The 13,110-nt window shown below is 46.5% G+C and overlaps 1 protein-coding gene across 2 annotated transcripts in view; it reads right to left on the bottom strand.

Annotated features, from left to right (window-relative positions):
- The window catches only part of BTBD11 (BTB domain containing 11), a 281,678-nt gene that overhangs the window by 95,610 nt on the left and 172,958 nt on the right, over nucleotides 1-13,110 (bottom strand). For both annotated transcript variants that reach the window (XR_006735691.1, XM_045553022.1), the window contains exon 3: nucleotides 4,449-4,653. Coding sequence is in view for 1 of the 2 variants with exons in the window: in XM_045553022.1 (XP_045408978.1) it covers nucleotides 4,449-4,653 (205 nt within the window). In the remaining variant the exon portion in view is untranslated. The remainder of the gene's footprint in view (nucleotides 1-4,448; nucleotides 4,654-13,110) is intronic.

Below are 13,110 nucleotides of genomic sequence, written 5' to 3' on the forward strand. Positions count from 1 at the left end.
TAATATCTGTTATGTTTGCTTTATTAACTCTGTTTCCTCAAAGGTAAATTCTTAAATTTGTTAACACTGTTTTCTTTTACTCCCTGAGTTTTCCCCTAACAGTGGGTCACTGGTGATTGGATACTCATATTTGTGGTGTGACTCCCCTTGAAGACAGTCTGCCACATCTGTTTGTACATCCTGTCTGCAAAAGGGGCAACAGCCGCCACTGCCTAGGGATAAATCCTGGTTTGTTTTCAGTGAGATTGGAGGAGGGCAGGACTACTGAATTTTCTCATCTTCTGAGTAAAGCTGTTCCCTGTTCCTTCCAGGCATTACCAGTTACCGGAGGCAAGAAAATATTCCTATTTATCCTACTATTTTTTCATTTTATGGTAACAAACTACTGAAATCACCCATAGCCAATATCAGGAATCACTGATATTTCCAGTAATGATATATGGGAGGAAGAACTTGTCCTAAACTTAAGATGATTCTATTTAAAAACAGTAGCCTCACATGGCCCCTATCATCACGATTAAGTTGTCTACATCTGTCATTACTATTTGGAAAATAAATATTGCCTGAGTATAATCTATCTGAATTTTTTAGTTTTTATTTATTTTTTAATGTTTTAGAGACAGGCTCTTGCTATGTCGCCCAGGCTGAAGTGCAGTGGTACAATCATAGGTCACTGCAGCCTTGAATTACTAGGCTCAAGTGATCCTCCTGCCACAGCCTCCTGAGTAGCTGGAACGACAGGTGTGCACCACCATGCCCAGCTAATTTTAAAGATTTTTTTTTGTAGAGATGGAGTTTTGCTGTGTTGCCCAGGCTGGTTTCGAACTTCTGGACACAAGTGAACCTCCCACTTCAGCCTCCCAAAGTGCTGGGATTACAAGTGTGAGCCGCCATACCCAGTCTGAATTTTTTTTTTTTTTAATAAAAATATATGAGGTACCTGAAAAATGTTTAAAGTTCAAGAAATAGTAGCCAAAGTTCTGGAAAAACTTAGACTACAGAAATCTCACACTGGCACTGAGCTTCTTTAAAAATCCCACAATGAAAAATGAAACTATCCAAAACAAACGCAGCAAGTCTAAAGCTGTGCCCACATGAAACAGTAAAATGGCGCACATAGGCCAACTTCCAAATACTTCAGCCAGGAAAGGCTCTTTGGACAAGAGGAGATGGTTTGAGGAATAAAACAATCCATATTTCACCATTATTTCTCACGCTCTCTGCTGGGCATGGACAAAAAACAGATAATATACAGCCCCTGTTCTTGAAGAGCTTATAGTCTAATGGAAAATACTATAAGCATGAGAGAGAGAGAGAAAGGAATAACTCCAAACCAGAGTCCTTACTCCCACTGAAAATGCTTGTTTGGAGATTTTTGTAAAGAGCTGGTGTAAATATACACTTGTCTGAAACACTTAGAGGCCCTCTCTCCTCTGAAGTTGTTCCATGTGTGTTTTCAGATGGTAAACACCAAAAACTATTCCATCAGGAAACAGGAAGAAATAGCTATTCCTCTAGAAAGAATCATACACAGGATTCAGTAGGGGCAGTGATAACAGCATTATAGATTAAAAAAAAAGATATATAATATAAGCTACTTTTGGCGGGGCAGGGGTTCCCCTTGTTTCAGGAAAGGCACTGGGTGTCTTAGCTATGATTTCTAATTCATTGCTTACACCACTCCCATGAAGATGGTCTTGTTCTTATTTTACAGATGACAGAAAAAGGTTCAAAGGGGTGAGGTAACATCTTCAAGGTCTCCGAGTTACAAGAAGCTGAGCTGGGATCCAAATCTAAAGGACCGACTCCCAAATTCATATGCTTTGCAGAGGACCAAAGCTACAGAACTCAGAAAATGTTACGTTCCACTTTGTGTTTTGTGCTGACTCTGGAAAATTCAACCACGGATGAATGGAAAGAATAAGATAAATGATTCCAGCAAATTCTGCGATAGGTTCTCTTTGCTCTATTTCCCAGCTCATGCCCTTTAAAACTTGTCCCAGGAGGTTCGGAATCCTTAGGGGGTCCCCTTCGACTTACAGCAGCTCCAGCGACACTCTGAATCCAGAAATAGATTTGAGAAGTAAAAAAGGACACTGCATAATAGAAAACGTAATGGAGGCCACACAACTGTGTTGAGTGGGAGCAGGGAGGATGTCACATAAGGAGATTTACATTTTAGAAGTTTCAGTCCAGTGGCCATGAGGGGGATGGAGCTGGTTAGAGGACCATGAAGGCTCCATGCAGGGAGGCCACTCAGGCATCAGCCGCGGGAACTGAAGCAGAAGGAATGGGGTCTCGTGCCATGCTGTGGCAGTGGTCCCATGGGCTGGGGAGGAAGGACTAGAAAAATGTCGCAGATGTAGCCTCAGTAAGACCTGCTGACCAGCTGGAGGTGGTTAGGGAGAGGGAGCAGTGTGGGCCAAATCCCAGTCTCCTAACTGGGTGACCAGGTTGATGGTGGCGCCATTCTTAGAGACTGTGAAAAAAGGAGGGACAGTGGGTTCTGGGGGAAAGACGATGGTTTTTAGCTTTGAGGTGGTTGTGAGCGCTCCAGATGGAAATGTTCCACAGGCAGGTGGATCAACGGATTTGTTCGTTCTGTCACATACTAGGTGTGGAGCTTGGCATCGGCTATGGCGCGATGGCCAGAACAGATGCGCTCCCTGCCCTCACGAAGCTTGCAGGCAATACACAATCACGGAAAATCGCACATGATTATGGCTCACAGGAGGCAGGAGGCAGAGGAGAGTAAGGTGCCAGGGGGAGAAGCACCCTGAGAGTGAGAGACTGCACAGCGGAAACCAGAAGGTGGCCAAGTCGGGGGAGAAGGTTCTGGAGCTCAGCGGAGGCAGTGTCTGACCGGAGAGATGGAGAGGGGCCACCTGCACGGAGGCAGGACCTGAAGGTGACGTGCGGTGGGTGACTAGAGAAACTGCCCCCCTGTACAGGCTCCCTGGGTCGGGGCAGAAGAGCTGGACACCCCGCAGGCTGCGGCTGCGGTTTCCATCCTCTCAGCCCTTAGCGTTCACGCTCAGAGAAAGCAAATTTTGGTGTGTCCGACAGATGAATTTTTGCCCGTGGGCACTTTACCACCTTTTCCATTTTGAGCATGTTTGCACATGAAAATACACACAGGTACCTATGATTTGTTAACCCAAACCGGATTGAAACTACAGACTGGATTGAAATATTGATGCTAACTTGGGATTCTTAAAAAAAAAAAACAAACCCCAAAACAAACAAACAAACAAAAAACAAGCCATTTCTGTCTAGTCCATGTTCCAATTAAGCCCCAATCCATCCTGGCAGAAACAAAGCATCCAATGAGATTTTGACATCCACTCGCCACTGAGTAACAAAGGAAAACCATAATGCGCCCCAGCTGGGAGCGGTTCAGCTGTGTGCAGATAACATCTATGATAATAATAATAAAAGCTAACATTTATTGAGCACTTACTATGTGCTGGGCACTGTTCATTTAACTTCCAAACAGCCCTGTGAAGGATTTGCTCTTTGCATCCCTACTTTGCAGATGAAGAAACTGAGGCACAGAGGAGTTAAGGCACTTTCCCCAGGCTTTTAATGAGAGGAGCCTGGATTTGAACTCAGGAAGCGTGGATCACAAAGCCTGCTCTCTTAGCCACTCTTTCTGATCAACAGAGGTCACACGGATAGTCCTTAGAGCAAGGAGTGGCCTGATGTGTTCGACACTGGGGAGAGATGATCTTTGAACTGGTGCTAAAGCAAGCGGGGAGGGAGAGGGGATGGAATCTCCTTCTCCTCTCCAGGCGGGCAGCCTCCTCTTTCTTTCTCACCCGCAACCTCCAACAGAGAAACTGTCCTCGGAGAATCCTGGGATTCTCCAGACAGAAGGGAACCTCAGTGACCGTTCAGTTCAGCCCTCTGGTTCACAGAAGGGGAGGCTGAGGCCCTGAGAAGTGGGCGGACAGAGCTAGGGTCCTCCTGGTTCCTTCCTTCCCTGCAGGGATTCTGCTTTGCAGAGCAGCTGCCCTGCCTCCCCCAGAACAACCTGGATGAGAGGCCCACTTCTGGCTGGGCAGGTGCATCTGGTCCCCCCCTGGGAGCCCCAGGGCAGCCAGGATGAAAGATAACTACTACCCAAGGAGGTGACATCCCCCAAGAATGCCTTCACACGAAGCCATCCTCACTGCAGAGGCCCTCACCCCTCTGGAATTTGCAGACCACTCACCTGACCCAGCCATTTTGATCCTGAACGGAACCAGCCCTATATAAACCCATTTCAAAGATCCCGCAGGGGTGTAAGATACCCCCTCATGGCACAAAGTTCCCATCTGGACCCCTCTAGCAAGTTTTGGGGACTGACTCATTCTTACCCCCAGCATCCTTCCCCTCCCTGCCACCTGCCACACCGTGGAGGCAGTACCCACCCCCCAGAGGGCCGTGCAAGGCCAAGCGGTCCTTACCTTTCCACCTGGAGGTTGACTTTGGAAGGCTCCACGTTGGGGTTTTCCCATTCCATTTGAGGGCAGTGCATGAAGTAGCAAAGGGTGTACAGGGCCTCGGGCTCCCAGTAGAGCGCCCCCTGCTTGTTGTGCAGGGGGGTGCCGTTGCCATGGTGCTTGGCGTTGAGGGGCTGCAGGTGATGCATCGCTCGGGACACCAGGTCACCTGCGGACAGAAGGAAGATTTCAGATCCTCTGGGCAGTCTACCTTGCAGAGACGCTGTACCCCAAGATCTCTGCAGAGATTCTGATCTCTGGAGTCCCTTATTCAACTGACGTGGTCCCATGGAACCTCCAGGTCACACATTCATTCATTTACCACATAAGGGCTCACCGGAACTGCGGTGTCGTCTCAGACCTTTTCAATCCTACGCTTCTGGGACCCAGTGTTTCTAACAAGGCACAGGAAGCCCTTCGTGCCCGGCTCCTGCTTGCTGCCTCCCTTGCCTTGTGACATGCCCTCTGTCACATCCCATGCTGTGGTCAATACTGCCTGGCATGTAGTCACAAGAGTGGGCAATACTCTCTCTTGCCTCTGAGCCTATGCATATGCTATTCCTTCTTCCCAGAACATTCTCTCCCCCTTCTTTTCAGGCTAACTCCTACTAATCATCCAGGTATCTGCTTATAAATTAATTTCTCCAGGAAACAATCCTGGAACTGCCCCCAACCCTGACTCGGTCATCACACTGCATTTTCCTTATTAAGGCACTTCGGGTGCTGTGTTAGAATTACCTATTTTTTTCTTATTTTGCTTTCTTTCTTTTTTTTCTTTCTAGAGATGGGGTCTTGCTCTGTGGCCAGGCTGTAGTGAGACTGTGTGATTACAGCTCACTGTAGTCTTGAACTCCTGGGCTCAAGTGATCCTGCCACCTTAGCCTTCTGAGTAGCTGGGACTACAGGCACAAGGCACAGCGTGCCACTAGAATTGCCTGTATCCTTGTCAGTCTTTCCTAAGACTAGCAACTCACTCTTATATGGTACTTGCATTGTGCCAGGCACAGCTCTGAGCACTTTAATTCATACCTACAAAGCAAGCACCTTTATAAACCCATTTTAGAGATGAGGAAATGGAGGCCCAAAGAGGTTCAATAACTTCTCAAGTTCACATAGCCGTAAGTGGTAGAGCCAGGATTTGAACCCAGGCAGTCTGGCTCCAGGATCCACGTACCTAACCACGCTCCTTGAGGACTGGGGCTCTGTCTTACCCCCCTCCACTCTAGCAGACCCTGGGAACACTTTGATCTTTCTCTTGCTTTCTCAGAAGGAAACCAGCCTTCTCCTTAATCAAATCAAACCTGCATATTTTCAGACTGTTGCACATGCAGGGTCCTCCTGTGGGGAGGCTGGCTGGGCCTGGAAGCCCTGACTTTTCTTGGCTAAAATGGTGTTTCCCAAACTTGGATGGTTGTATACCACCTTCCTGAGTGTAACTGTATCCAAGTATCACCTGTACCATTCTTTACTCAATTTCAAATGGGCCCCTTTTGTTTTAAGTATGTCTACCTAAAAAGGAAACATTATGTCACTATCATAAATGGAAAATCAATATCAGAATAAGTTAACAGAAATAAGTCGCTGTAAAAGTAAATTTGAGAAAAGAAAGTGTAATTAATTCCCAGCTGAATTCTATTCCTGCTTTCTTTTGTTATAAATAACAAGTATTAGAAAGGTGTTAGGGGCTCATATCAAATGGAGCCTTTCTTCTTAAAGTAATTAGGATTAAAATGAATTTAAAAGAATCACTCTATAATCAATGATGTTTAATGTACTGCCCCATCCTACTTAAAGTCATCTCATGCACAGTGGAATGTGTTGCACAATTTGGGAGACACTTGCCTAAGAGATCTGTAATGGTTAATTTTATGTGTCAACTTGGCTAGGATAGGATGCCCAGCTGTTTGGTCAAACACCAGGCTAGATGTTGCGATGAAGGTATTTTTTAGATGTGATTAACATTTAAATCAGCAGACTTTGAGTGAAGCAGATTATCTTGCCTAATGTGGTAGACCTCATGCAATCAGTTGAAGGCCTTAAAAGAAAACACTCAGGTTTCCCAAAGAGGAGGGAATTCCGCCTCCAGACTGCAACATCGACTCCTGCTAGAATTTCCAGCCTGCTGGTCTGCCCTGCAAACTTTGGACTTGCCAGCCCCCACAATCACGGGAGCCAAGTCCTTAAAATACATCTCTCTCTCTTGCCCCCCTCCGTCTCCACACACACACACACACACACACACACACACACACACACACCCTCTATTGGTTCTGTTTCTCTGGAGAATCCTAACACAGTATCTGACATCACGCCAGCTCCTGGTGGGGGGTGGGCTTGTCTTCTCCAGCTCCCAGCCCTCATTGTCCAGCGGAAACCAGGCCTTAAGACCCCACCTGTCCCCCACCATCCTGCTGTGCCTTTCAACATGACACTTCTACCTGAAATCCAAACCCAAGGAAGTGAGGCAAAGTGAGAGGCAATGAGTTTCTCCTCTGAAAGCTCGAGACTCACCCCCTAGGTTCCCGTGTCCTGTCTGAGGGAGGGCCCCTACCTCAAAAGATGATTGACGAGAGGACCGTGTGCCCCCTTTTGGGGGAGTCAAATATGGGAATGAGGCCTACAGAGCTCTTTTCCACCAAGTATAGATGCAGCCTGAAAATCCTTCTGAAGACAAGATTCCAAGCAGCCACTCTTTCTGATAGGAGTTGTCAAAAGAAAGGCAATTTCTTTGTTCTCTGAGTCCTGAGGCTTCACCACACAACCTAACCAGAGGCCAAACCACTGAGCTCAGTACCCGGCCGACAGACACAGGGGGTTAGCAGACGGCAGCAGGGGTGCGGTGGTTCATTGTAGGAGTCAACCTGACTGGGTTAAGGGATACCCAGAGAGCTGGTAAAGCACCGTTTCTGGGTGTGTCTGTGAGGATGTTTCTGGAAGGGACTGGCTTTTGAACCGGCAGACTGAGTAAGGAAGACCTCCCCTCACCCCACGTGGCGGGCACCAGCCAGTCAGCTGAGGACCCCACGAGAGCAAAAAGGCAGAGGAAAGTGAATTCACTGTCTTCTCCTGCCCTTCCGCCTTCTGCCATCTGAAGACCCAGCAACAAGGTGCCATCTTGGAAGCAGAGGGAGCCAGACCACACCATTTCAAACCTTCCAGCACCTCGATCTTGGACATCCCAGCCTCCAGAGCTGCGAGGAAATAAATTTCTGTTCTTTATAAATTACCCAGTCTCAGGAATTTTGTCACAGCAGCACAAATGGATTAAGACACGGGCTGCTTCCCTACACCTCTCTGCATCTTCCCACACCCAGCCCAGAGCCCCCCTCTCCTCTCTCCATTTCCCACGTCTGGAAAATACACCCAAGAAATTAAAAATAGAGTTAGGGAAGAAAATTCTCTTTTAGAAGCAGATGGGCAGGGAAGACCCAAGGGGACCTGCAGATGGAAAATGCAGAGAACTACTGCTCAAAGTTACGTATGAGTCAGGGGACAGAGTTCAAATCCCAGCCCTGCCACTTATCTGTATAAAACACAGGCCAGTCACTTAACTCTCAGGTGAGGAAATAATATTCACCTCTCAGGTGGCCGTGAGGGTTAAGTGCAAAATGCAGAAATGTCTGGCACACTGTTGGCACTAACTAAGTAGTTCTCTCGGGCACATGGTCTGCCTGCTCCCGGACTCCTGGGCACCTGATTTGCTGTTTCACGCTGGGGCTGACATTTTTAGGACTCTACACTGCAAAGCTGCTCAGTCCAGCCAACCCTTGGAGTGCATTTGGATCCTGGGCTGCTCCGTCTTCCCTTTTCTCTCTGCTCTCATCTTCTGGGGACCTCACTCCCTGGGAGGAAGGACGAAGGGAAGCCAGGGCCTGCCTAGAGACAGTCACACCAGTCCAGTCTAGAGAGGGCAGCTCTGTTCACTGGGCAGAATAAGGGACCTAGAAGACAACCCAAAGATAGGAGGTTTGGGGTGGGATCGGGCACAATGACAATATTTTAAATTTCTCAACGAGGACATTGACAGAGTGGAGGAAGAGGAGGCAGCAGAGGTAGGAACCCAATAGGTCTTTGACTTTTGACGGTGTGACTGTAATGTTCCTCAAAGAAGACCTTTTCGGGTTGAATCCATTTGGAGATCTTTGAGCTTCCTGTATCTGAGTGTATATATAACTCACAAGACTGGGAAAGCTTCCAGCCATTATTTCATTAAATAGGTTTTCCATATCTTTTCCTATCTCTTCCTTTTCTGGAACTCCCAAAATGCAAATATTTATTTGCTTAACCATGCTCAATATGTCACACAGGGTTTCTTAATTTTTTTTTATTCTGTATTCTTTTATTTGTCTGAAGGGATCATTTCAAAAGCCTGTCTTCAATTTCAGAAATTCTTCTGCTTGACTAGTCTATTGTTGAAGCTCTTGATTTTATTTTTTATTTCATTCATTGAATCCTTCAGTTCTAGGATTTCTGTTTGGTTCTTTTTATATTCATCTCTGTTTAATTTCTTATTCAGATCATGAACTGATTTCCTGATTTCTTTGTACTCCCTACCTGTGTCCTTTTGTATCTTGCTAAGTTTCCTTAAGAACATTATTTTGAATTCTTTTTCAGGCTTTTATAGATTTCCTTTTCTTTGGGGGTCTATTATTGGAGAATTACTGTTTCCTTTGGAGGTGTCATGTTTCCTTACATTTTCATGTTTTTCATATCCTCATGTTGATATTTGTGCATCTGGTATAACAGCTACTTCTTCTAATTTTATGGAACCTTTCATCAGGAAAGACTTTTTTCTGTAGATATATCTATAGTGTTGGTTGGATAAGTGCTTTGAGTGCAGTAGTCTCTGTATGATTTCTTCAGCTATAGTCAACATTAGCAGTGTCTGCAAGTTCCTCAGTGACTTAGGCTGTGCTTGTTTGTGAAGGCTGTGGTATGGCTTTGCTGGGGACAGGGATGCTGGGTGGGCTGGTCCTCGGGACCCTGAGGGACACACACAGGCACTGGCGGTGGTGGCAGTAGGCTTGGCAGGCCAGTATTTGGGCTCCTAAATGGCATGCAAAGGTGCACAGTGGTCCCACTGCTGAAGGCAGGGATTCACTGGGCATTGGAGGTAGCAGGCTCTGGTCAGACAGGTCCTCAGGCCTCTGAATGGTGCATATGGCTGCTGGCAGTGGCAGCAGCGGGCTTTAGATGGGCTGATCCTCAGTCTGCTGGCCAGTGCATGCAGGCACTAACGTTGGTGGCCAGGTCCTGGCCCTCAGGTCCTTGGGTGGCATGTGCAGGACTGCTGGAAGGGATGAGGTCATTATCAGCAGAAGGTCAGGGGAAATAGCTCTCAGGTTCTGGATTGTGCATACTTTGGCTCCCCCTGTCCTGGAAGCAGCTTCCCTGATATTCAGGACTGCCTGTTCCCCGGGGTATAGACTACTGAGTGGGTTTGGGTGCCGGGGATGTGGCTAACCAACTGGCTCCATCTGATGTTGCAATGCTGCAGCCCTCTGGGTGGATGTAGCCGGTTGTCAGCTGGGTACTAAGGATATGGAGACGCAGGGACTATCAGGCCCCATGGCAGGATGTAGGTTGGTGGTGAGTTTCCTCACAAAATGGTGCCATGCTGTGGTGGCTTGGGTCCCAGGGGGTGGCCCAGAGTGAATTCCCTCTCTGGCACAATACAGTTTCCTGGACTCTAGGCAGCTCCCTATGCTAGGCTCAGGGCCTGTGAGGGCTAAGGGGCTTTCCTGTAGCTAGGATTGCAGGAGTCTGTTGCAATTCCATTTCTAAATAGCACGCCATACTATGATCACTGGATTGAGAGGACAGGGAAACTGCTGGATGCTTGGCCGAAGAATCAAAGAACCAAAGACTCCTAGAGCTGGGAGAAGCCTTTGAGCTGATCCAGTCTGTCCTCTCCAGAGTCCTCTCTGTGGCATCCAGCAGTGGGAAACCATTATTATTAATAATAGTAACATATGCCAGGCGCTGTGAAAAGCACCTAACAATACATTGTTTTGAATCCTCACAGTGCTCTATGAGGTCTGTATGATAAATCATTTAAATTTTATAGTAGTGGTCCTCATCCGGGCTGATTTTAAATCCCAGGGGACATTTAGCAATGACTGGAGGCATTTTTGATGGCCACATTGGGGGCTGCAACTGGCATCTAGTGGGTAGGGGCTGGAGATGCTGCTGCACACCCTAAAATGCACAGGACAGTCCTTTCGACATAGAATTCAGCCCAAAATGTCAACAGTGCCAAAGCTGAGAAATGATGTTTTACAGATAAGAAAGCTGAGGTCAAAGATTACAAGTTAGTAAGAGGCAGACAAGATTCCAACCCAGGTCTGTCTGACTCTAATATCTGTGCCTTTCCCAGTGACCTGAGTCCCTCTTGCAAAGGCAGCCCTATGCAGCCTTGGCCAGCTCTCAGTCCATCTTGAGGCAATTTAGCATTATGTAGCAAAGGTATTAACAAATACTCTTAACTCCTGATTCAGTAAGTCTATTTCTGGGAATCTTTCCCAATGTTTGAATTCAAAATGCAGCAAAATATTCATGCACAAGGATTTGCACCCAAACCTTACTTTTAGGATCCAAAATTTGACAAACAAATGTTCAAAAATAAAGAGAATGATTAAATAAACTCTAGTATAAACACACGATAAAACAATAAACTTATACAGTCATTAAGAGTGTTTATATAGAACTTCAATATCATAAAAAGAATCCTCAAGTTAAAATATTAAGTAGAAAAAAAAACAAAATTCAAAATCGCATGCACCATAATCAGGATTATGTTATTAAATCCTATGCACTAAGTCAACACCAGGAAAAAACCCCCAAAGTATTGACCAAAGATTTCTCTGCCTAATGGGACTGTGGGTGACATTCTCATCCAACTTTTCTGTGGCTTCTGAACTTTGAATTATGAACTTTTGAATAATAAGCCTGCTGAGGTGGTGTTTACTTTCTTGCACCTGTCATCTGGGGTGAGGGTGGCATATATTAATACTTATCTTTCCATCTGTTTCCCTCAAAAGCTCCCATTAAAAAGCTCAGAACAAGAAAAAATCAAAAGGGAGTGGAGAAGAGAGTCCATATTTTGGGCCCCTCCACTTCCTCAGGGTGCTGGGAAGCACAGCAGGTGGGTATCTTTGGCCTTGGTTGGGATAACCATCTCACCATCTCCTCAGAGCACCATTCAGCTAGCTCTGTACTCCCAGGTTCCCTGCTTTTGTTCTTGTTGTTTCTGCACCTTGGATTGTCCTTTCAGGCATTTTCCCAACTACTAAAGACCTTCAAAGCTGTGGCCAAATGCCACCCCCTCCATGGAGCCCTCCAGGATGCTCTCAGTCAGAATCAAGTTCCTCTTTTCCCTTTGTACCTGCAACACCTACTAATAAAGTCTAACATGTTACTTGTTTAATTCTGTTGCATTTCACGGTTAATTGTCCATGCCTAGTTCATTGTCCCATTCCAGAGAGAGTGAGGAGCAGTGTGGCATGTGGCTAGGGACATGTTCTTTTTTTTTTTTTTTTTTTGAGACAGAGTCTCACTTTGTTGCCCGGGCTAGAGTGAGTGCCGTGGCATCAGCCTAGCTCACAGCAACCTCAGACTCCTGGGCTTAAGCGATCCTACTGCCTCAGCCTCCCGAGTAGCTGGGACTACAGGCATGAGCCACCATGCCCGGCTAATTTTTTTGTATATATATTTTTAGTTGGCCAGATAATTTCTTTCTATTTTTAGTAGAGACGGGGTCTCACTCTTGCTCAGGCTGGTCTCGAACTCCTGACCTCGAGCGATCCACCCGCCTCGGCCTCCCAGAGCTAGGATTACAGGCGTGAGCCACCGCGCCCGGCTGGGACATGTTCTTTGGACTCAGACTGATCGAGTCTGAGCTTCCAACCTGCCACTAACTAGCCACTAACCTTGGGTGAGTTATTTAACATCTCTGCAAGTGGGGATGATTATGACCTAATGGATCTGTTGTGTGGATTAAACAAGTAATACATATAAAGTACCTAACCTTGGTTTTCTCATCTGTAAAATGGGGATAATAATAGTACCTACTTCATAGCATTAAATGATTAAATCCATCTAAAGTGTTTGAAGCACTTGGAACAGGGTCTGGTATACTCTAAGTACTTAATAAGTATTTGGTATTATTCTTCTTTGTATCACTACCATCATCATCTTCATCATCATGACCACCACTGTCATCATTCCCATCATTCCCATCATTCCCATCATCACCATCATCATCTTTATCATAATGACCATCACTGTCATCATTCCTATCATTCCCATCAGCACCAGCACCATCATCATCTCATCACCATCATCAACATCATCATCACCACCATCACCATCATGACCATCATCATCATCATCATCTCATCACCATCACCATCATCATCACCACCATCACTCCCATGAGCAGCAGCAGCAGCCGAGCCCCAAGATCAGAGGTCCCAAAGATGTCTCTGAGGACATCCGGCCCTGGGAGACGGAACTGGCGCAGGGAGCCCTGCAATCACCAGCTCCAGGTCAAACCCTGCTCTCTCTATGCCATCTGCCGCTTCCCCTGTCAGTGTCATACGCCCCAAACAACAAATCCATTGTGTCA

The sequence above is a fragment of the Lemur catta genome, chromosome 6, assembly GCF_020740605.2.
Source record: "Lemur catta isolate mLemCat1 chromosome 6, mLemCat1.pri, whole genome shotgun sequence".
In the NCBI taxonomy this organism is placed as follows: domain Eukaryota; kingdom Metazoa; phylum Chordata; class Mammalia; order Primates; family Lemuridae; genus Lemur; species Lemur catta.